The 23,476-nt window shown below is 45.4% G+C and overlaps 2 protein-coding genes across 7 annotated transcripts in view; both read right to left on the bottom strand.

The window, feature by feature from the left end:
• KDM4C (lysine demethylase 4C) overlaps positions 1 to 16,263 on the bottom strand; it is a 287,286-nt gene extending 271,023 nt beyond the window's left edge. For all 6 annotated transcript variants that reach the window (XM_082783468.1, XM_082783469.1, XM_082783470.1 and 3 more), the window contains exons 1-3: positions 16,215 to 16,263; positions 15,905 to 16,003; positions 7,872 to 8,031 (exon numbers count right to left, since the gene is read on the bottom strand). In XM_082783468.1, coding sequence (XP_082639594.1) covers positions 7,872 to 8,015 — 144 coding nt within the window. In that variant the 5' untranslated portion in view covers positions 8,016 to 8,031; positions 15,905 to 16,003; positions 16,215 to 16,263. The remainder of the gene's footprint in view (positions 1 to 7,871; positions 8,032 to 15,904; positions 16,004 to 16,214) is intronic.
• A 3,644-nt stretch (positions 16,264 to 19,907) lies between these two features.
• LOC309889797 (uncharacterized protein) lies at positions 19,908 to 20,694 on the bottom strand (the record flags this gene model as incomplete). The annotated part of the gene is made up of 2 exons (XM_082782825.1): positions 20,240 to 20,694; positions 19,908 to 20,144 (listed from the first exon to the last, which is right to left on the bottom strand). The coding sequence occupies exons 1-2, from the start codon at positions 20,648 to 20,650 to the stop codon at positions 19,908 to 19,910; spliced, it is 648 nt and encodes a 215-aa protein (XP_082638951.1). The 5' UTR covers positions 20,651 to 20,694.
• Between the last annotated feature and the right edge of the window lie 2,782 nt (positions 20,695 to 23,476).

Here is a 23,476-nt window from a genome sequence, read left to right as displayed (position 1 = left end):
ATCAACCTAGGTGCAGGACCTTGCACTTGGCCTTGTTGAACCTCCTGAGGTTCATTCGCACAAGCCCACCTCTCAAGCCCATCCAGGTCCCTCTGGACAGCGTCCCTTTCCTCCAAGTCAGCCACACCACACAGGTTTGTCACTGTTTCACTAAAATCTTAAACCCTTTATGTTTTTCCTTTTACATTTGTGGCTTATACTGTCTTAGTAGAATTACAATCTTTCTAACACAAAATTCTAACCTGACTTTACACAGTTGCAATCTCGTCTTCTCCCCATGTACACAATAGCAAAAATGCTTTATAGCCCAGCCACCCTACACCACATTCAAATACAACCCACAGACTTCTATTTTCCTTTTGCGTACCTGACTTAGCTTTACTAAATATGTAATTTTACTCGTTTATCCTTCAGTAGTGCAGTCATTCAGAAACTTGTCATTTGATTCTCTACTAGTTTCCTCAGCCCCACATACATGGGTTTTGTGGATTTTTGTTTGTTTGTTTGTTTTTTGTTTGTATGTTTTTTTTTCAGAGCAGTGGATGTCATCTGCTTTGACTTTAGCAAGGCTTTTGATACTGTCTCCCATGACATCCTGATAGCAAAGCTGAGAAAGTGTGGGATAGAGGAGTGGACAGTAAAGCGGGTTAAGAACTGGCTGACTGGCCGAGGTCAGAGGGTGGTGATTGGCAGCGCAGAGTCTGGCTGGAAACCTGTGCCTAGCAGTGTTCCCCAGGGGTTGGTGCTGGGTCCGGTCTTGTTCAACATCTCCATCAATGACCTTGATGAGGGAATAGTGTCTGCCCTCAGCAAGCATGCCAATGACACAAAGCTGGGAGGAGTGCCTGACACGCCAGAAGGCTGTGCTGCCATTCAGCGAGACCTGGACGGGCTGGAGAGACAGGCAGGAAGAAACCAAATGAGATTTAATGAGAGCAAGTGTAGAGTCCTGCACCTGGGAAGGAACAACCACATGTATCAGTACAGGCTGGGGGACGACCTGCTAGAGAGGAGCTCTGAGGAGAAGGAGGGGGTCCTAATGGACAACAGGTTGACCATGAGCCAGCACTGTGCCCTCGTGGCCAAGAGGGCCAATGGGATCCAGAGGTGCATTAAAAGGAGTGTGGCCAGCAGGTCAAGGGAGGTGATCCTCCCCATCTATTCTGCCCTGGTCAGGCCTCACCCAGGGTACTGTGTCCAGTTCTGGGCTCCCTGGTACAAAAAAGACAGGGATCTCCTGGAAAGAGTCCAGCAGAGGGCCACAAAGATGATACGGGGCCTGGAGCATCTTCCTTATGAAGAAAGGCTGAGAGATCTGGGTCTGTTCAGCCTGGAGAAAAGAAGACTGAGAGGGGATCTCATCAATGTGTATAAATACCTGAGGTGTGGGAGACAGAGGGATTTGGACAGCCTCTTTCCAGTGGTTTGCGGGGACAGGACAAGGAGTAATGATCACAAGATGGAGCACAAAAAGTTCCACACCAACATGCGAAAGAATTTCTTTACGGTGAGGGTGACAGAGCATTGGGACAGGCTGCCCAGGGAGGTTGTGGAGTCTCCTTCTCTGGAGATATTCAAGGACCGTCTGGACGCTTACCTGTGCAACCTGCTCTAAGGAACCTGCTTTGGCAGGGGGGTTGGACCCAATGATCTTTCGAGGTCCCTTCCAACCCCTTCAATTCTGTGATTCACCACTTTCCAAGTCTGTAAGCTTTGACATACCTTCTTCAGACACATTTACTTCATGCCATCCCAACCAAAGCATACTACATTTTATTTTTCCCCTTATAGTATGTACAAGCCTTACATTCATTTCATCCTCTTTTATATACACATATTCTTCTGCACGCAGGTAAGAGGTAGTCTTTTTTCCCCCCCCATCTTCATATATAACCTGAAGTGTTACGTAAACTGTATGCATGCTCTGCTTACGATCCCTGTTCAGAGGTTAAATGACTGTTACTGCACAAAGCTCTTCTTGCAATCTATTCTCTTTGCATTCACACGAGATGATAAATCCTGTAGTTCTATAGTTGCTATCAATTAGTTCCTGAGTTTATTTTATATTACCATCGAAAGGGAAGAGATTATTTTATCCCTGTTCTTTTGAAGTCCAACTTCCAAAACTCAGGAAGCATCCCTTCAACTTTTGCCGTATGAATTACTGACTTCCTAAGATTTGTATTGAAAAATAATTAGTTCCTTGGTTTGTTGAGGTTTTATATATAATATATATATATATCTTTTAAAAATACAGTGAAAAATCAGAACATATAAAGTGCTAAGACAACTATATAATATGCATCAACTAACTAGCAGGGTAGTAACAGCTAAAGATGCTTTAACCACTATTTCTAGAGCAAGCAGAGAAAGGTGAAAACAGACCTACATATGTCATGGTTACAAATGCCCTTCCCGCAGTCACAGTAGAACTGAAACGTGATACATTTTTTAAAGGTTTTATTACTCCCTTATTATATACATTAGTCCAGGTGTTCTGTAAACCCAGGTCCTGTATGCATATAAATACAGACAGAAAGGTAATTTATGTGCGCCTGGAAATCATTAGAACCCGTCCTATGGAGAAGAGCTTCCCAAATAGTTTTGATCTCTGACAGATGGAATGGGAGGGAAATCCTACCAATCTAGATATATCCATTTAATTCCAAAAGATTTCCCCCCCACAGACTAGTTGTACCAGGGCTATATGAAGAAAAGAGAGTACATATACATTTTCAGTCATACAAGCATAGGGGCATTAAATTTAAACTAATCCCAAATATACTATGAAACTATCACAAATCCATGAGTACATAGCCAAATACTGCCCTAAACATATGTTCAGTTTTACTGATTTCAGAAGAAACTGTATGACTTTCCAAGAACGATGAGAGTAGTATCAAACTCTGAAAAATCAAATCTTGGATTTATTTTTCAGACTAAGTTAATTTCCAGCTTCTCTTAATTGTACACGTGTGAAATTTGAGAGAACAGTCATCTGTAGCCAAGTTTTTCTGTGTCTACTATCTGCTAGTGAGATCTAATAATCACCTAATTCAGAAGTGAAGCAAGAATGGCATAGTCAAGGTAAAGCTACAAAATAAATAGCTGTAGTTCGGTGATGGCAAAAACAAATGGAAGTTTTGCCCTTGAGGAAGCAGCACATCATCTTGTCAGGAAATAATTTTCAGGTTTCATTCTGTATTTAAGTACCTATGAAAAAACATACCTTGAAAATTTAAGAATTAATATAGTTCAAAAAGCATTAGCTAGATATACAACCTAAAATTTACCACCTACTCTTCATCCTAATCCTGAAACATGTTACAGCTCTGAAGTATTTCATTACAAAAATGTATTCCCCACTCGTTTTCAACTCAGTTACAGGACTCTAATATACAGTCTCGCAGCATTGCACCAGGGTAAATATCAAAGAATAAGTAAAGACCAAAGCCTGACCTCTGTTATTTTATTGTCATAATTGCCATTTCACAGATTCTATTTTGACTAGGCTAGTGTTAAAATTAGGTATGTTATATGCTTGCATCCATTCCACAGCCAACATCTACACTACTACTCTTTAAAATACTAAGATATCTGCTGGAAATCACTGTTTCATCTAGTATTTAAAAAACGGTTATGTTCACACATTTATATGCCTAAACTTAAAAGATTACTACTAGTTTGCCTCATTACAGTGTTCCTTTAAGGTGTTTCAACTTCATAATTTTTACAGAAAAGTTAAAAATCTACAAAGCCAAACACATTAAGCACTAAATGACACTGTAAGTGACAGCATATTTTCTTGATATTTATATCATCTAGCTTTACACCTTCGTTTAATTGCTGGATGACAGACAAGAAACCAAAACAGAGATAAGAAAACAAATGAGAACAATCACTGAAGCCCCAGTCATCACGTCTTCAACCAATGAACTGAAAACATACAATCTTTCCATTATTTCAAAAGACAAATTCATTATCTTTCTTCACTTTTAGTGGCTGAAATTTTGCAACCAAGAGTGCCAAGAAATTCTTTCCTAAGACATCCTAAAGTACATACACACAAATGGCTAGTGCACTGGACTTAAGTTTTAGACACCTACTCAGTCTTAAGTATACAAGCAGCCTCAGAGGAGTGCTTAAAACCTGTACCAAGAAGACACTGAACAAGGTTTCTAGCTGCTTCAGTCTTTAACAGGTAAGAACAGAACAAGCACACACAAACACACAAAAAATCATGGTATCATTTAGGTTGGAAAAGACCTCTAAGATCATCAAGTACAACCTTTAACATAACATTGCCAAATCCACTATTAAACCATGTCACTAAGCACTACATCTACATGTTTCTTGAAAACCTCCAGGGACGGTGATTCAACCACATCCCTGGGTGGCCTATTCCAGTGCCTCACAACCTTTTCAGTGTAGAACTTTCTCCTAATATCCAACCCAAACCTCCCCTGGCACAGCTCGAGGCCACTTCCCCTTGTCTTACCACTTAGTGCCTGGGAGAAGAGGCTGATCCCCACCTTGCTGTGGTCTCCTGGGTCTGTGGTAATTGCAGAGTACAAGAAGATCTCCCCTGAGCCTCCTTTTCTCCAAGCTAAACAACCCCAACTCCTTCAACCACTCCATGTTAAGATTTGTTCTTTAGACCCTTCACCACCTTCGCTGCTCTTTGGGCATGCTCCAGCACCTCGATGTTTTTCTTGTAGTGAGGGGTCCAAAACTGAACAGAGCTGAGTACAGGGGGACAATCACTTCCCTAGACCTGCTGGCCACACTACTCCTGACAAGCCAGGATGCTGTTGGCCCTCTTGGCCACCTGAGCACACTGCTGGCTCATATTCAGCCGACTGTCCACCAATTCCCCCAGGTCCCTTTCTGATCGGCAGTTTTCCAGCCACTCTCTCCCGAGCCTGTAGCATTGCATGGGGTTGTTGTGCCCCAAGTAAGGGACCCAACACTTAGCCTTGTTGAACTTCATACAGTCAGCCTCAGTTCATTAATCCAGCCTATCCAGATCCCTCTGCTGAGCCTTCCTACCCTCATGACAGGGAATAACTGAAGCTCTTCTTATTATGATCTAAGCAATAAGAACGTACCTTTGCATAGCCTTTTTAAGGATTATAGTATCATCTCTGATTATGCATTTCTTGAGAACTGTCAAAGAGGTAAATATACAGTTTACTTCATTTTTCTTTAAGATGAAATATGAGCTTGATTTTCTTTCTAAACAAAGTTTTGTTGTTAATACTACTGCAAGAAAAGATTAGTTAACTTGTTGGGCAGACAGAATCTCCTGCCCTCATACACATTAATGGGGTAGATCTGTTGAGCAATAGATGTCACTATGATGAATTTGCTGTTAACTTCACTGTTCAAGATGAGAAGTCTGTAATAGCTCATTCCCACACATACAAATAGGTTCCATAGCATGGCTGAACACGTGGAAATTGAGCTCAGGCTTTCCTGTTTTTTCTATCACATTTCTACTCTTGTTTGTGGAGAACGGTTTAAAATATCACCTATATGCACCCTACCCTCAGAAGTCAGCAAGAAAATCAACCACAAGTTTTTGAAAATTTGCATGGTTCAGTGTCTCAGAGGGTTTGTTTCTCTCCTCTCAATTTTTAAATGTTTTCACTTTGCTCTATTAGTTTAAACCCAGTGATGAAAAGAGCTGTTCCCAGTGGCTACTTAAAATAACTAAGCTTGGATTTCCAAACTTTCACTGTGCGCAGTTGGTTTGAAAAGTGACAAAACAGTAAGGTACAAATAAGATGTAACATTAAGTAACTGTCTCTGCCAGTCACTCTCCATTAGGGAAGGAATACCTGCTCTAAGATCCTGGATATACCATTGCTTGAAGGGCAATACAATGGTAGATAGTGCCTTTAATGCTGAGGTATTTAGTGCCTTCTTTGCCTCAGCCTTTATTACTCAGGCCAATTGTTCTGCAGGTTCCAAGCCTGCTGAGCTGGAAGACCAAACCAGGTAGCAGAATGAAGCCCTTAAAATTGAAACGGGAATAGTTAACAACCTACTACACAACAACACTATAACCCACAGGGCTGGATAGGATCTACTCAAAGATGCTGAAGGTGCTAGCAGAACTGCTCACTGAACCACTTTCGATAATTTGCTAACAGTCCTTGCTAAAAAGGGAAAATCACAGCTGACCAGAGGTTTTTGAGTTTGATGCCCATCTACAGGAAGGGCAGGAAAGGGGGTCTGGCAAATTACAGGCCTGCCACTCTGACCTCGGTGCCAGGGAAGGTCATGGAGCAGATCATCAGCAGTTTTTTACCTGGACCTTGGCAAAGCATTTGATACTGTTTCCTACAGCTGTCCCTTAGAGAAACAGGCTGCTTGTGGCTTGGACCGATGTACTGCTTGTTCACTGGACAAAAAAAATGGCTTAACAGCCAAGCCCAAAGAGACATTGTGAATGGAGTCGAATCTGGTTGGCAGTCAGTCAAAAGTGGTGTTCCCCAGGGCACAGTGTTGCGGCTGGTTTTGTTTAACTTTTTTATTAATGATCTGGATGAGGGGACTGAGTGTAATTGTCAGTAAGTTTGTAGATGACACCATGTCAGGCTGATCTGCTTAAGGGTAGAAAAGCTCTACGGAAGAATCTGGATTGACTTGATCGATGGGTCATACCCAATTATATGCTATTCAACAAGGCTAAGTGCTGGGTTCAGTGACAATCCCAAGCAGCAGTACAGGCCTGGGAAGAGTGGCTGGAAAATTGCCCAGCAGAGGACCAGGGATACTGGTCAACAGCCAGGTGAATATGAGCAAGCAGTGTGCCCAGGTGACCAAGAAGACCAATGGCATCCTGGCCTGCATCAGAAACAGGGTGGCCAGCAGGACTAGGGAAGTGATTGCCCCTCTACACTCAGCACTGGTGAGACTGAACCTCAAGTACTGTGTTCAGTTTTGGTCACCTCACTACAAGAAGGATACTGGGTTGCTGAAGTTTGTGCAGAGAACAATGAAGCTGCTGAAGGGTCTAGAAAATAAGACTTATGAGGAGTAGCTGAGGGAACTGGGGATGCTTTGTCTGAAGAAAAGGAAGCTGAGGGTAGACTTTACTGCTCTCAAGGTGGGTGTTAGTCTCATTTCTCACGTGACAAGTGAAAGAACATGAGGCAACAGCCTCAAGTTGCACCAGGGGAGATTTACACTGGCTATCAGGAAGGGTTCCTTCACACAGGTTAGGCACTGGAACAGGCTGCTCAGAGAAGCGGTGGAGTTGCCGTCCCAGGAGGTATTTAAGAAACATATGGATGTGGCAGTTAAGGACATTGTTTAGAGGTAAGAGTTGGCAGTGAGGTAGATGGTTGGACGTGATGATCTTAAGGGTCTTTTCCAATCTAAGTGATACTCCCAGAATAAAAATATAACACAATCACCATTATAAAGTAAACAATTTAAATTCCATCAGTGGTTCACTATCTTCACATATGTAACCACTGACTAGTGGGATTATCTACTTCAGAGAAATTATATGCCACCCCAAAGGAATGAATTCAACATCAGATAGATAAGGATTTTCTAGGTTATGCTCTCACTTCCCTATTTAGTTCTGCGTTACAAAAAAAATAGTTTAGATCTGCCTTAGGAAGAGATGCCTTTTGCCATTGTAAAGATAGAAACAACAGAAAGTTGGAAAGAGAACAGTATCTTCATTATTTTCCATAAAACAGAAATATTGCAAAGCATAAGAAAAATAGAGTAGTATGTATTCACTGAAAATCATTTGGAAAAAAAATGTTAAGTCCTAATGAGGTAAGTTTTGCAATCAGTGAAATAAAAATACTAGGAAAATGTGCATTAGGAACAATTTTCCTTCTACATACCTTTGCAACTCCAGCTCTGTGAGCGCCTTGTGATTCCATGTATGCTAAGTATTTGTTGAAGTCCCTGAATTCATCCATCGAAGGCCTAAAAGTCATGATTTTGCAACTTGGGTTTGGAGGACTATCTGAGATGACAGCCTCCATCGTGGCTCAGTTTCCACTGAAAAATAAAACAACAATAATTACATATACTGAAAATAACAAAATAATTACATATACTGAAGAGAACAATCTTCTATTAAACAATATTTGAGATTCAATGTATGTTTCAAACTGGAAAAGGGTTTTCAAAATCCCCTGCCCATGCTTCTATAAAAGGCACAAAAAGGATATATACTTTTTCTCCCTGCTCCTTCAAGACTACTTGGCCCTCACCCAGGAGGGACACTACCATAAGCAACATACCAGTTTGAATTTACAACAGATTTTCTCAAGTTATCATTTAACATCATACTAGCAACTTCCTGTGTTGATCCATCCACAGGTTCTCTGTGTAGACAATTACATTACACACATATAACCTAGAGCAGCAAAACTACATTAGTAATAAAATATCATTACTCCCATTTAGCACATGGGGAAATTGATTACTGACTTTTTAGTCACACTGCAAATGTAGGGAAAGAGCACCTGGATTTTTTAATTCACGTCAGTGTTTCAACAGCAATTGTATCACCCCTCATTCTCCAAAGCCTTTTCAGCAGAATCAATGCATGCAGTAGATACAGAAAGATGACTGGCATTTCCCTTAATTTCCATGACTACATTAAGGATGGTTAAAGAAATATTTTTGTTTCATACTAAGATACAGAAATAATGAAAAGACTGGTCTTTGTGCCACTAACAGATATAATTTAGCTTCAGCGGGTGTCATTTCCAACTCTACCTCACCACGTGCCAACAAGGAGTACAACCTATTGTTTACTTCCTTATCTTACAAAAAATTTATTCCAAAATACAAATAACTCAGCTTTGGCTAACTTTCTAGTGATTTTGCTGTCTCATTCCTCTTTTTCTCCATCTGCAAAACATGCATCCATGGTTTTGTTGCCACACCTTGTTACCTTAAATTTTGCTTGTGAGTTAGCTATTAGCCACTTATTTCACAGGTTATGCTTGCCTTCATTGCATAGCACAGCATACAATGGCTACAATTTATAATTCTTCACTGACAATGAGGTGATACTTGAAAAAGGGTAATTGAGCAGGAGATTTGATCTCTCCTTAATCAGCTTTTAGACTTTCAGGTTTACATGTATTAAACGTACATGCACACGAGTGTAGTACCCACAAACACAGCACCTCTAAAAGAACCTGCTATTTCTTCTTGGCAAGAAATGTAACGGTATTTCATTAATTTTCATTTTACACCTTCAACCTATTTCATTGACTATACATGTATACAAGACAGACTGCAGTCATTAGGTTTTTCATCACAGCACAGAGATTAATATCCTTCCCTAAACTCTTTGCTGTTTTCTAATATTGTCAGTTCAGTTCTGGGGGGATTCAAGCAGAAGCAGAGGGAGTTGATTCATGCTTTTTGGGGGGAGGTTTGTTCTTGTTTTCCAAAACTAAGCAACTTCAGCAGCCCCACTTATGAATTTGTCTTTACTAATCAATAATATTCTTTCCTTCATTGGAAAGGTAAGAACTTGTCAGATGTCCATTTTATTCACTTAACTGGGCTGTAACAAGTCAAGCACTCCTAATCCTAACAATTCCTAAACAAAGTCATGCATTAACTTTAAAGATTCTTTTGCAAAAAACAATAGTTGGAATTGTTAACCATAAACTGTTGTGTCAATACTTCAATACCTCTCAGACATACAATTTTGTCCAACCACCCTCAGAGCTACTACTTCTGCTTAATTCCATAATAACTGCAGAGAATACAAACATTATGTATTTGTATTCTGATACAGCAGAGGGCTCTACAGTCACCCGGAGGGACCCAGACAGGCTGGAGAAGTGAGTTGACAGGAACCTCCAGCTACAGAGGAGGAGCCCCAGGCACCAACACAGAGTGTTGGCCACCCAGCTGGAAAGCAGCTCTGCAGAAAAGGACCTGGAGGTCCTGGTGGACACCAAGCTGAACATGAGCCAGTAGGATGCCCTTGCTGCTGAGAACATTAATCCTGGCTGCACTGGCAAAGGATCATCAGCAGATCTAGAGAGGTGATCCTTCCCTTCTACTCAGTATTAGATGTATTATATAAATTATAAATGTATATTTATATAAATTACAAATTATATAAAGTATTTGATGAATTACAAAAGCTTAAGGAACATGAGATCTGGATAAGTGACCTTATTTTATAGCTCTTAGAGTCATCTTAATTTCACTATAAGTCTCTAAGAAGTTTGACAAACTTCATTTCAAGTTTGTATTTCTATGTCACAGTACTACCCCTAAAGCAATTATTTCCAAAACACAAAAAGTGACCTATTTTGAACGCATAAATACTGAACTGAAAAATGACCTAATTAGTTCTATAAACATTCATCCCCCACACCAAGCTCAAAGCACGCAACAATGTCTTAAAAGAACTAATCCGGAGTAATAAAAAAGTATATATATTTTTTTCTCATTTTTATTTGCAACCGGTATTTCAAGAGGTTTTAGCTTTTGATTAAAACAAAAGCATGAAATCTGTAGTCCAAGCTGAGTATAGCATGTAACAGTCTCTAGGCACAGTAATAGCCAGTCCAACCTGTCCAGTTCCCACAGATGCTAACAGCAGGTCTCTCAGAAAAAGCAGTTTAAGGGGTAGCTCATATTTATACTTTTCCAGAATAACATCTCAGTCTTCAGCAATTCACAGCTCAAGGAATACAGAGGCAAAGAGGATATTTTTGCATTTGAGTTGCTTTTTTTTTTTTTTTGCTCATGACTTAGAAACTTTGTAGGCCTTTAATATTCAAAAAAAAAACTTTTGACAAAGCCCTCCACAATCAATATATACTAAATGAAGGATCTCCCGTATGCTTTAAATATTTCACTTTCTAGTTTCATCTGACATCTCACATGCATGCTGTAAACAATCGTTTATCATTTCCATTACTTTCAGTCCATGCATAGCATGAAGATTTCTACCATCAGATCATTCAGTCATCTCTTTTCAAGGCTCAAGACTCCTAGTCTCCTTGCAGAAAATCCATTTCATTAATTCCAATCATCTTTACATCCTATTTCTGGATCTTAACTAGTTTTAGCAATTTACTCAGTTAGTGGAAAAGGGTGCCAAAGCCACAAGCAATATTCAACATGGAAGTAAACCATGAATTCACGCAAATGAGCACCAGCATTTGCAAATGTAGGTGCAGTCCTCACAGAAATCACAAAGCAGCTTTTGAAAAGCTAACTGACAAGCCCCTAGAAGTTCAGAAGAATATTCACTGATAACGCAGCATCGATAACATTGCTGGGGATACAGACAGCAGGTGGCAGACGTGCTGTTTGCATTCACAGCTGTGATGAGGATACCACAAGTGATCTCCATCCTAAAGGTACTTTGTACACAGTCCTGCCAGATCTCTCACACTGAATGCAGCTCCCAGGAAAAGCTCCCTAGCTTTACGGCAGATTACTAACCACCTTTTCAGATCCCATCCCAGAAGCTACTCTTGTACACAAACATTCTGGATTTCAGAACTCCTTAAGATCAAACCTCATGCATTCTTTTTAGGAACATGCTAGGTGAGCAGTGATATTCTTTCACAAGCTGCCATTACATGGTAAACCATTTATCAGGTGAAGAACAAAGACAGGACAAAGTAAGACAAAGACAAAGTAAAAAATGTTGTCTTTTTTTCTCAGTTTGTGGAGACTACTCCCTGTCTCTCCCCATCCCCCATGCCACTCAGAGGACCCCCGAAGCTACAGACTTCATCATGGGTGCAGGTACTGGGTCTGGCTTGGATGGAGTTAACTCCCCTGCAGCAGCCCACACCGCGCTGTGCTTCGCACATGCAGCCAGAGCAGCCCTGATACCACACCAGTGTTGTGTCTGCTGCTGAGCAATGCCGTCACCACATCAAGTCTCCTGTCCTCCCGAACAGTATCTACGTGTGCTGACGCCCTGCTTCAAGGACGTGGACAAGCATCGCTCATTTGCGGGAAGCAGAGAGTAATTTCTTTCCTCTGCATTTCCATATGGCCTTTGTGGTCCCCCCCCCCCTTTTCCCCTTTCCCTTTAGTTAAATTCTTTAATTAATAATAGTTTTCCCTTAATAATTATTTTTCCTTTAATTAAATAATCCTTATTCATGAGATGTTTCTTTCCTTTTCTTCCCCTCCTCTTCTGAGGACGGGGAGTGAGAGAGCAGCGTGGTGGAGTTCAGCTGCCTAGCAAGGTAGAACCACCACAGTGCAGGACTTGCTATTGTGACCTTCCCCGTGAGCATTTCACCCCTCGTTAAAGATTTTGTAATTCAAAGAAGCCATGCAATTCTCCCCTACCTTTACATCTTGTTCTAAATTACCAGAGACCCAATACCAAGCAGCCAGGGAAGGGTCACACGTGCCCTCCTGCTGTTGTGACTTGGAAGTACGCGCGCTGAAGTGAACTACTTGACTAAGAGCACATGCATGGAATAGTCACTGGACACTTCCACAGTTTGCTACAACGCTCACAGCAGCAGAGAAAGCACATCCTCAGCTCAGGCAACCAAGAGCCTCCTCGCTCCAAAATGATCACAGGCCACCAAAACGATACACCTTTTCCAGAGCAGAGGCAGACAGCCTAAAATGAACTGGCAGGCTGGCTCTGATCTACAATATTCTAGAAGGTGAAGCTTCAGCAAGAAGAAAAGGCCAGCACTCTGCCTATGTTGTACTTGCAGCTCTACAGTATCACTTTGTGATGCAAAAAGTTCAGGGAAGAACTTGTTAAACCATACATTTAACATTTGTATAGCAGCAACCTGTGAAGCTTTGTATCTGAGTAAATCTAGATGAGACTTCCACAGGGAGAACAAGAGAATCACAGAATCACAGAACTGTAGGGGTTGGAAGAGAACACTGTGAGCTTCCCACTGTCAGCAACTTGCATAAGGAATACCTACAGCACTAAAACTGACAACTGTTACAACAGTTATTTTCCTCTTCTATTTTCTCTAACTTTAAATATTCCTACAAGTCTCACTTTTGAAGTATTTGCCATCATTTATTCAGATCAAATACTCCAAATTGGAATTAAACTGAAACATTAAGAAAATCCCTAATGCTTAGGGATAAAACTCTTCAAGTTTTATTTCTGTTCTTTCATTCATAACTCAGTTTGCAGACTTTTAAACTTAATCTCAATTTTAATTTTGAATCAAAATTACCATCTTTTTTTTTTCTAAAACGATTTACCGATCTCCAAAACCATAGACTCATTTACAACTTAAGCCACTTATAAATTACCTTTTAAGCAAAGAACTAACAGTGAAAGTGAAACAAAACCTGGTCCACCAGTGTAATCGTTGCCATAAAGCATCTATTAAAACCAGGCATGTTTGCCAAGGTTCTCCCAAAGAAAGGGTATCTGCTAACAACTAAAACTTTAATTAGACAAAACCCAGCAGAAAATCTTAAGTCTACTGAAATAAATCACAACAGCCTCAGTCAACCGATTCTACATGCTAAATGCAGAAATGTCACAAAGGAACTAGAGCACATTTTGTTCATGAAACTCCTTTAAAAACACCAACAGCCAATGAAGTATATCCTGTCATGCCTGACAATCACAAAGTGAAACCAGTTAGACACTTAAGAACTTCTTGCAATATTTAGCCTTCACAAAACGACGTGTTCTTAATTCTAACTCTGAACGTCTTAAGTAAAAAATGTTGGCAATTGTTCTAATCTACTGTTGTACAGTGTATTTTCTTAAAAAATATGTATGTTCTTAAAATATACTGTATTTTATATTTCCCTAAATATACTGTATCCCAACAGTTAAAATTAAACAGAATTAAGGATAAAAAAGATGAATGCTTGCCTAAGTCAGTAGTAGGACTACTCATGCAGACAATGAACTTACCCACTACGCCTACTGTCGCAATTTTAAACAAGTGAAAAAGTTGGAGCAAAATTCAAGCTTACAACAGAATGCAATATAGTATATGATACCACCTAAGAAACCTAAAGTCTGTCCTAACAATTTATACACCAAAACTACAATAAGCATTCATAAAGCACTCTGGACTTTGTTTCAGCAACTTCTTATGAAAACCTTCATTGTGATTTCATTACACAACTACTAGATTTCTTCAAGTATAAAACACTGCATTTCTTCAAAATATCTTAATTATTAGTCAGTCTCTGAATCCAAATGAAAGCCAAGAAAATAATTCAAAATATCACTCATTTGTTTTGAAATATGAAATACTGAAATAACAAGTTACCTTGGAAGTTGTTTCCACTAGATATGAATTAAAATCTTAGAATATTAATTACAGCAAGATGTGTTATACTGGAAGCTCCGTGTACACTGAAAATGTGTTTGAAGAGCCTGTAGCTTTCAGGATGGGGGAGACTAGGACCTTCATAAAACTAACCTAAACAAAACCATATGCCTCATTCGGCATTATACTGAAGAAACACACTAGCAAACGACACCTACTGAAAAAAGCAGAAGTTTCTAAGTTAACTGCGGTACTTAGTAGTCCAATCAAGCGCCATTCGAACTGAGAAAGTCCTAAATATACCGAATCCCTTTGTTTTTAAATAGTTAGGCGTTAAGTCGCAGATTTTCTTTTTCCTGCATAATTACTGGGCTAGCCCGTAATAGCTTAGGGAGATTATCATAATTAGTACTTGACAATGTAATTTTCTGAACTGAATGCATTACGGTGGTAACTATACATTTAGATTTGGTGTAAAATCATTTACCTTGTTTAAAAAAAAAAAAAAAGTTTAAAAAAGTAACTACAAAATTCTGTACTCAACAGTCAACAAAAACCGAGGCTTATAAATTACAAGACCTGACTTCTTTTTCCTATTCTGCCATACTCACCACAGAAATTCAGAGATCAAATCAAAAGTTGTTGTTTTTTTTTGTTTGCTTGTGTTTTTTTTAAGTAGACACCAAATAAAGGTCATTCCCTTACACACATTGGCTCTAATCCTGATTCAGCTGCTATTCAGTCACATCCACTTATCCAGATAAGACATATTGTTTCCTGCACTGGTCCCAAGAAAGGAAATTCCTCTTACAGGCACCCATACCCTCACTTCAGCAAAAGGTAACCATCAAACAACCTGCTAACCATCTAACAACCTACTAACAACCGAGAAATCAGCTCCATCCCGAAGCTGAGAGTAAGATAAGCATGACTGGCAGTAGCTCAGTAGTCGCAATTCAGTGCAGCCTCACTGCAAGTAGTGAAAAGCAAATCGTGCTGGTGTTTCCCCAGCCTCGTGTTTGGCAGGTACTTCTGAGAGGTGTGGCGGCGCTCCCAGGTGGCTGCTGCAGTTCCAGGCAGAATGGGGGTAAGGCCCAAGATGCATTTTTACATCCATGTATGATGACCACAGTCAGCAGCACGCCCTCGGTTCATTAAACGTGTAGCACCGCAAGGTGACAAAAGTTACGCTGCACTGGGCTGCTGTTAAGTTTTTTCTTATGGGAAGCGTTTTAGCTTAAAAAAAAAAAAAAAAAAAAAAAACTTTTATTTTAGTAACCACCAGGAAACTCCTGTTGCTGCTGTCACTAGTGTCTCAGAAAGGGGGTGGGGGGAACGAGAGGTGTAAAACTACAGTTCAACAGCACCGAAAACACACCCTGCTCACTCTGGGAGGCAGCTGGAGGATTTTTAAGCCGCAGGGACAGGACTGTCCCCCCGACACCGCATAAACAAAGGCACGAGGCCGGCTGCTTCCCGCAGCGAGGCAGGCAGCGCCCCGGGGGCAGCGACTCGCACTTCCCACTCGGGGCTCCCGGTCAGGGGCAGCGGGGAGGGAGGGAGGGAGGGAGGGAAGGAAGGAAAGGAAGGAGGAAGGGAAGGAGGGAGGGAGAGAGGGCCGGCCCGGGGGAGCCACGCACCGCGGTGCCGGGTCGCTGGCGGCGGGCAGGTGGTGCTGAAGCCGAGCCTCGCTCCCCCCGGGCTGTGCTCCCACGTCGCGCGGCTGCCGGGCGCCCCAGCTGCGCGGAGAGATGAATGAACCGCGCGCCCCGCGGCAGCCCCGCGGCCGGCCCTCCCCCTGCCCGCCCCGGCACCCCCAGCCCCGCTCCGCCGCCGCCACCACCTGCCCGGCCCGCCCCGCCCCGCCCCGCTCCTCCGCGGCCCGCTCCCGGCCCCCAGCTCCCCCTGAGCCGCGCCGCGCCCCGCCCCGGCCCCGCAGCCCCACGGCACCTGCCCGGGGTGGGCGCTGGGACGGGCGCGCCGCGGGTGCCGCCGCTGCCGCCGGCCGGCCGGACGCACGGGCGCTCCCCCGCCCCCTCCCTCCCCTCCCCTCGCTGCGCCCGGCTCCTCCCCTCCCCGCCCGGGACTTCTCGTTCCGTGCGCGGATGACAGCTGCGCCCTGCGCATGCGCGCGGCGCTAGCACGCCCGGAGGGGAGGGGAGGGGAAGAGAGGAGGCCCGAGGGGGGGAGGGGGGGGGAGCGCGTGACGGAGGACGGCGTCGACGTCACGCGGCCAGCAGCGGTGCCGTGCCCGGGGCCCGGCTGGGTCACGTGGCTCCTACCTCACCCCGCAGCCCCCGCATCTGGGCTGGGGGGGGGGTTCAGAGTGTGCCTCACAGCGTCAGCCAGGAATATAAACACCTCTGAAGGAGGACACTGGCCTTCTTCAAAAGTTACGTAGATCACTGTCTCACCTGTATTCCAGCAGCACAGTGATCTCACAGAATCACTAAGTCTGGACAAGCCCTCCTGCTTCATCTGGTCCAACCATCACCCCACCGCCACCACACGCTGAACCATGTCCCTAACCACCTCATCCAACCTTTCCTTAAACGCCCCCGAGGGACAGTGACTCCACCACCTCCCTGGGCAATCCCTTCCAATGCCCACTCTTTCTGGAGTGAAATGCTCACTCTTTCTGGGGTGCAATTTTTCCCATTTCCAACTATGAAATGAGAAATTTCCAACTCACTGATCACCTTCTTTACTTTAATGGGCTCATCTTAAAGTACCCGTGAGTTTGCTGACATTCTAGGGCATGAGGAATATTTTTTATCTTATTGAGGCTTAAGCAATCTTTTCTGCACTTTCTTCCTGCCTTTCATGTTTCAGGCTGTGCATTTAGGTACGTGTTGGCTAGTAACAAAAACACTACTTATGTGACTACAAACACTCAGAAATAAAGGATGAATCTCCTAAATTCCCTTCCTTTTGTTTTAAGTTGTGAGCTCAATATCTGCACAGCACAGGCTTCTGAAATTATACTATAGGCTTCTCAAGCCCTTTGGACTTGGTACAAAGACCTCAATTTCTGGGTCAGCCATCTCAAGTGTGAGTGTTAGAGTTAATTATGCTACCAAAAAGATGTTCCAGGAAATCAAACCACAAAAGTGGCCTTTCTGCTGTATGATAGTTTACACAGTACATGTCTTCCACCCCGTTTGGCTGATGCTGGAAGCCACTTCTGTTTGAATAGTCATTTTCTACTCATGGAAGTTACAAGCTTGTCTTCCACGACTTCTCTGTGGCCTGTTCTCATGGGGATTTTTTTTCTTCTTAATGTAATCCGAAATTCCTATGTTGTTTGTCTTGGCCTATCACTATGTATTTCCAAGGAGAGCATGGCTCCGCCTTTTCTGTGCTCTCTCTCTAGGCAAAGGTGGACTGCTGTCCACCTGCCAACATCACTCCGAAGCCTTGTCCTTTTCAGGCCCCCTCAGTCTCTCCTCACATGTCATATTCTCTAGCCCTGGATGATCTTGCCGCCTTCTTCAGGACTTCTTCAAATATGCCAATGTCTTTCACCTACTGGGAAGCCCAGAGCTGGCACAGCATGGTATTCCACACAACTAGTTCTGAAAACACCATATTTGTTCCTGAATGTAGGTTACTTCTACACTGTGCCGGAACAATACCAGGAAACCTTTTCAGAATTGTAAGCAATGTGTTTGCTTAATATGTCAGTAGCACGACTATCTAAAGACACGGCTGGTTTTGACGCAGAAAGTTCCCTGGAAGAATTCATCTGCAATACTATCTAAAAGACATGAGATGGCAGCAAACACCAGGAAGTAAAGTGCTTCAAGCCCAAAGCAGAGGAGCTGATTTTGCCGTGCTCCTGGAGTGCCGGTTGCTGCCGCTATTACACTACAATGAGCTGTAAATACGAACATGAAAGTTTGTTGTTTGTGTGTAATCCTGGCTGAAACTTTCTGCATATTGCATGCTATTACACTATTAATTAAATAGTGTGCAATTTAATAGTGTAATATATGCTGTGTTGGCTACAGAGGGAACATAAAAGTTTTCCTGAACAATGTGTAATTTGTCAATTTTCTATCTTTGCCATCGTGGCTTCATCTTAAAAGCTGTATATAAGCTTATATCTCTTGGTGCTCAGGAAAATTTTTTCATGTATAAAACTTTGTAGCTGATAAACACAGGTTCATTAGGTATTAGGACCCGAGGGAATGGAGTCAAGCTGCGAAACGAACAGTACAGGGAATGGAGTCAAGCTAGGACAGTAGTCGAGGAAAGGGGTTGTCCCGCTCTCTTCTGGACTAGTGTGACCTCACTTCGAATACTGTGTACACTTCTGGACAACAAAGTACAAAAAGGACGTCAAGCTGTTAGAGAGTGTCAAGAGAAGTGCCTCGATATCCTTCCTGTAGTGAGGGGCCCCAAACTGAACACAGTACTTGAGGTGTGGCCTCACCAGGGCTGAGTAGAGGGGGGCGATCTCATACCTGGCCCTGGTACCTACACAATATGAGCCAGGATAACACTGGCCATCTTGGCCAGCTGGGCACACTGATGGCTAATGTTCAGGTGCACATCTACTAAAAGCCACAGATCGCATGGATTGCATGGCGTCCTGAGCTCTCATGAACCTCTGCCACCTTCCACAGCCATGGGCGCCCCCAGGAAACCTCACTGGGACACGGGCACCCTGCCAGGATGTGGTCTCTCCTCTTGGGTCACAGGCGCCTGTGGGGCACCTCACAGCTCTTCTCTCCCAGCTCAGCTCCCTCCTCATTCCTCTTCGGGTGTGTTCTCTAAATCCCGCACGCAGCAGCCCTCGCTTGCCCCACTGCCTCCCATGTGGCTGCTGCCCCAAGCCCCTTGGTAAGGAAAGGACACAAGCTCCTATACAGATACTCTTTATTCAACTGAAATAAATAGTCTGCTACCAGAAGAAATTTTCAAGAGGCCCTCAGCCAGCTCTGCTGCACGTGCACGCTCCTGCTGTCTTCTGTGAAGGAACGAAGCAGAGCCATGTCCTTCGGGCTGCCAGCAGGTCCCAGCAGCGCCGCTGGGAGGTTGCAAAAGGGGACTCTCCTCGGAGGTCCTCATCAGGTGGTTGCTGAGTCCCTGCTGGCTGTTGTGCTGACTGGGCCTGGGCAGCCCACCAAGGGAGAGCTGGCATTGTTGGTGGCACCCATGCAGGAAGGAGGTGATCCGGGCGATGTTCGCATCCAGCTGTCAGTGGAGGTGCCTTTACTGCAGGAGCCTTTGGAGGGCTGCGGTGTTTCCTGCTGCACCAGCTGGCTGCCATTCTGAAAAGACCTGACCGTCGCGTGGGTGAAAATGCAGTGGCAGAATTATTAGCCAGGCACTTCCTTCTACCTGCCCCCTTTCCTGATGCAGTGCCTACCCTCGCATGGGCCTTGGAGGTCCTAAGTCCAAGGGGTAACCCAAGAGGTCATAGGCATTCCCTCGCCCCTGCCATCTTACTGGGACATGGGCAGCCACCAGAACGTGGGCCCCTTCTCCTGGGACATGAGCTCCTATGGGGCCACCCACAGCCATGGGTCCTAGTTTCTCTCCCCCCTTGTCCCGGAACATCAGCCTCCCCAGACCCATGGACAGTAGCACTCACTCGCCACACTGCCTTTCCGATCGCCAGTCCACGGGACGCACGCTCTAGATGAAGTTAGCCAGGGAGCGCAAGGGGGTTCTTCTTTTCCTGCGCTGGTCTTGCACCTTCTTCCCTGGCCGTGGGTGCCCGAGCTCTTGCAGGCGGAGGCGGTAGAGGTGCTTCAGGCACCTCACCGTGAAGGCAGCATTGCCCTCCAGCCGGCAGAGCAAGTTGTCATCACTTAGAGCGTCCTGTCCCTGGCGGTTTGTCCCTGCGGAAACTGAGGCCGACCGGCCTGTTCCCTGAAAGCAACAAGTGAAGAGGCACAGTGAAGGACATGGATGAGAGCTTTCCGGGTGAAGAACTGAGTCCTGCACACGGTGTCTCTGTTACTCACCCATCTGCGGAGTCTCTTTGCTTTTCTCCAGAGGCCTTTGGCAAGCTGCGCCACACCGAGGAGACAGATGGCTTCCCAGCTTCTGCGAAGCATCCAGACACCCCCGTCCTGGGCAAGGTATTCCCAGAAGTGGCCCAGGGGGTAGGGCAGGTCGGAGGTCTGGCGCTCTGTGCCGAGGGGCTGTTGCTTCGCGCCCTCATCAGGGACCACTGTGCCTAGCCTGAGCCGGATGCGGCTGGGGCAGCTGGAAAAGCCGAGGCTGCAGGGCCAGTTGGGCACCTGTTGCTTGGGGCCAAGGCTCCTGCTGACCCTGACCCTGTCCCCACGGTGGCTGCAAAGGCCAGGGCCACCTGGGATAAAGGAAGCCATGGCCAGAGCCATGGCCAAGAGGAGAGTCAGGCTGAATTTCATCCTGCGCTCTCCTGAAGAACGCTACCAACACTGGAGACGGCTGTCACGCTGAGCAGAGCTCTGGCAGTGACCACCAGCACTGGCAGCTGTGTCCAGCCGCAGCCTGAACTTATATGCCCGGCCGCAGCCTGACGCCATGCCCAGCCCTGTGATGTCACGGGGCCTTTCACTGTGAGAGCGGCAGGTAATGAAGGCTGTGGCAAGGCTGGGGAGGACACGGGCTGGCGGTCTTTAAAGCCTGCGGCTGCTGCTGCAGTCCGCACAGGGGGACTGCCTGCACAGTAGGGCAGTGTTCCTGAGCCCCAAGTGTTTTGGGCCGTGCCCTGAATTTCTCAGTGAGAAGGAGATGTGGCCAGAGTCACATCCAAGCCGGACGGCCATGGCACAGTTCTCTTCAAAACCCTCTTGTGGGCAGAGTGGAAGCCCCCATTAAGAGGAAAGCCCCAAGTTGGCTGTTGGTTGAATAAAATCATAGAACCATAGAATCATTAAGGTTGGAAAAGACGGCCAAGATCATCTGGTACAGCCACCCCCCTACCACCAATGGGGATCATCTGGGGAGTTCATCTGGGAGATGAGACAGTGGAGAGCAGCCCCGCAGAGAGGGATCTGTGGCTGATACCAAGTTGAATACGATCCAGCAGCGTGCCCTGGTAGCTAGGAGGGCCAACCGTATCCCGGGGTGCATCAAGCAGGGCATTGCTAGTTGGTCGAGGGAGGTGATTGTCCCGCTCTGCTCTGCACTGCTGCGGCCTCACCTCGAGTACTGTGTGCAGTTCTGGGCACCGCAGTACAAAAAGGACGTCAAGCTGTTGGAGAGTGTCCAGAGAAGGGCTACAAAGACGGTGAAGGGCTTAGAGGGGAAGATGTATGAGGAGCAGCTGAGGTGACTTGGTTTGTTCAGCCTGGAAAAGAGGAGGCTGAGGGGAGGCCTCTTTGCAGGCTACAGCTTCCTCACGAGGGGAAGCAGAAGGGCAGGCGCCAATCTATTCTCTTTGGTGACCAGCGATAGAACCTGAGGGAATGGAGTCAGGCTGCAACAGGGGAAGTTCAGCTTGATATCAGGAAAAGGTTCTTCACCAAGAGAGTGGTAATGCGGTGGCACAGGTTCCCCAGGGGCATAGTCATGGCACCAAGCCTGTTGGAGTTTAAGAAGCGTCTGGACTATCCTCTTAGCTATATGGTCTGAATTTCTGAGTAGACCTGTGTGGAGGCAGGGATTGGACTCAGTGATCGTGGTGGGTCCCTTCCAACTGGGGATATTCTGTGATTCTATGATTCTATACCAGTATCATCCCCTAAACCGTGTCCCTAAGCACCACATCCAACCTTTCCTGAAACACCCCCAGGGACAGACACTCCACCACCTCTCTGAGAAACCCATTCCAGTGTCTGATTATTCTTTCTGAGAAGAAACGCCTCCTGATTTCCACCCTAAACCTCCCCTGGAGCAACTTGCGGCCATTCCCTCTAGTCCTATTGCTAGTTAACTGCGAGAAGAGGCTGACACCCAGCTCCCCACACCTTCCTTTCAGGCATCTGTAGAGAGCAATAAGGTCTCCCCTGAGCTCCTCTTCTCCAAACTAAACAGCCCCAGAGTGCTCAACTGCTCCTTGTAGGAGTTTTGTTCCAGGCCCTTCACCAGCTTTGTAGCCCTTCTCTGGCCACATCTGAACACAGTACTCGAGGTGTGGCCTCACCAGGGCTGAGTAAAGGGGGGCGATCACGTCCCTGGCCCTGCTGCCTACGCTATTCCTGATACAAGCCAGGATGCCACTGGCCTTCTTGGCCACCTGGGCACACGGCTGGCTCATGTTCAGGTGAGCATCTACCAACAGCCCCAGATCCTGTTCCTCTGCACAGCTTTCCAGCCACTCTCCCCCAGACCTGTAGCATTGCCCGGGCTTGTTGTGACCAAAGTCACAACAGTTGTGACTTTAGTCACAACTAATGAGCCAGCAACTGTGAGCCAGCAGAGTGCTCAGGTGGCCAAGAAGGCCAAGAGCATCCTGGTTTGTATAAGAAGCAGTGTGGCCAGCAGGACTAGGGAGGTGATTGTCCCCCTTTCCTCGGCTCTGGCAAGGCCGCACCTCGAGTACTGTGTTCAGCTTTGGGCCCCTCACTACAAGAAGGACGTCGAGGTGCTCAAGCACGTCCAGAAAAGGGCGATGAAGCTTGTGAGGGGTCTGGAGAACAAGCCTTACGAGGAGCGGCTGAGGGAGCTGGGGTTGCTTAGCCTGGAGAGGAGGAGGCTCAGGGGCGACCTTATCACTCTCTACGGGTACCTTGGAGGAGTCTGTAGCGAGGTGGGCATTGGTCTATTCACCCACGTGCCCGGTGATAGGATGAGGGGGAATGGGCTCAAGTTGCACCAGGGGAGGTTTAGGTTGGCTGTGAGGAAAAACTTCTTTACCGAAAGGGTTGTTGGGCACTGGAATGGGCTGCCCAGGGAAGTGGTAGAGCCACCATCCCTGGAGGTCTTTAAAAGACGTTTAGATGTAGGGCTTAGTGGTACGGTTGAGTGGAGGAGTAGTTAGTGTTAGGTCAGACGTGGGACTCGGTGATCTTGGAGGTCTCTTGCAACCTAGATGATCGTGCGATTTTCTAAAGTGCAGGACCTGGCACTTAGCCACGTTGAACCTCATCCCATTGGCCTCTGCCATTGATCCAAACTTTGCAGGTCCCTATTCAGGGCCTTCAAATGTAAACCGTTGTGAAGTAGGAGTGTAGTTAGTCTGGAATTACTCTCAGAGGGACATGACCCATGGCGTCCTGAGCTCTCATGAACCACTGCCACCTTCCACAGCCATGGGCGCCCCCAGGAAA

The sequence above is a fragment of the Aythya marila genome (assembly GCF_965140915.1).
Source record: "Aythya marila genome assembly, chromosome: Z".
In the NCBI taxonomy this organism is placed as follows: Eukaryota; Metazoa; Chordata; class Aves; order Anseriformes; family Anatidae; genus Aythya; species Aythya marila.
Note: the sequence above shows the minus strand (reverse complement) of the source record. Positions and strands in the feature narration are given on the sequence as shown.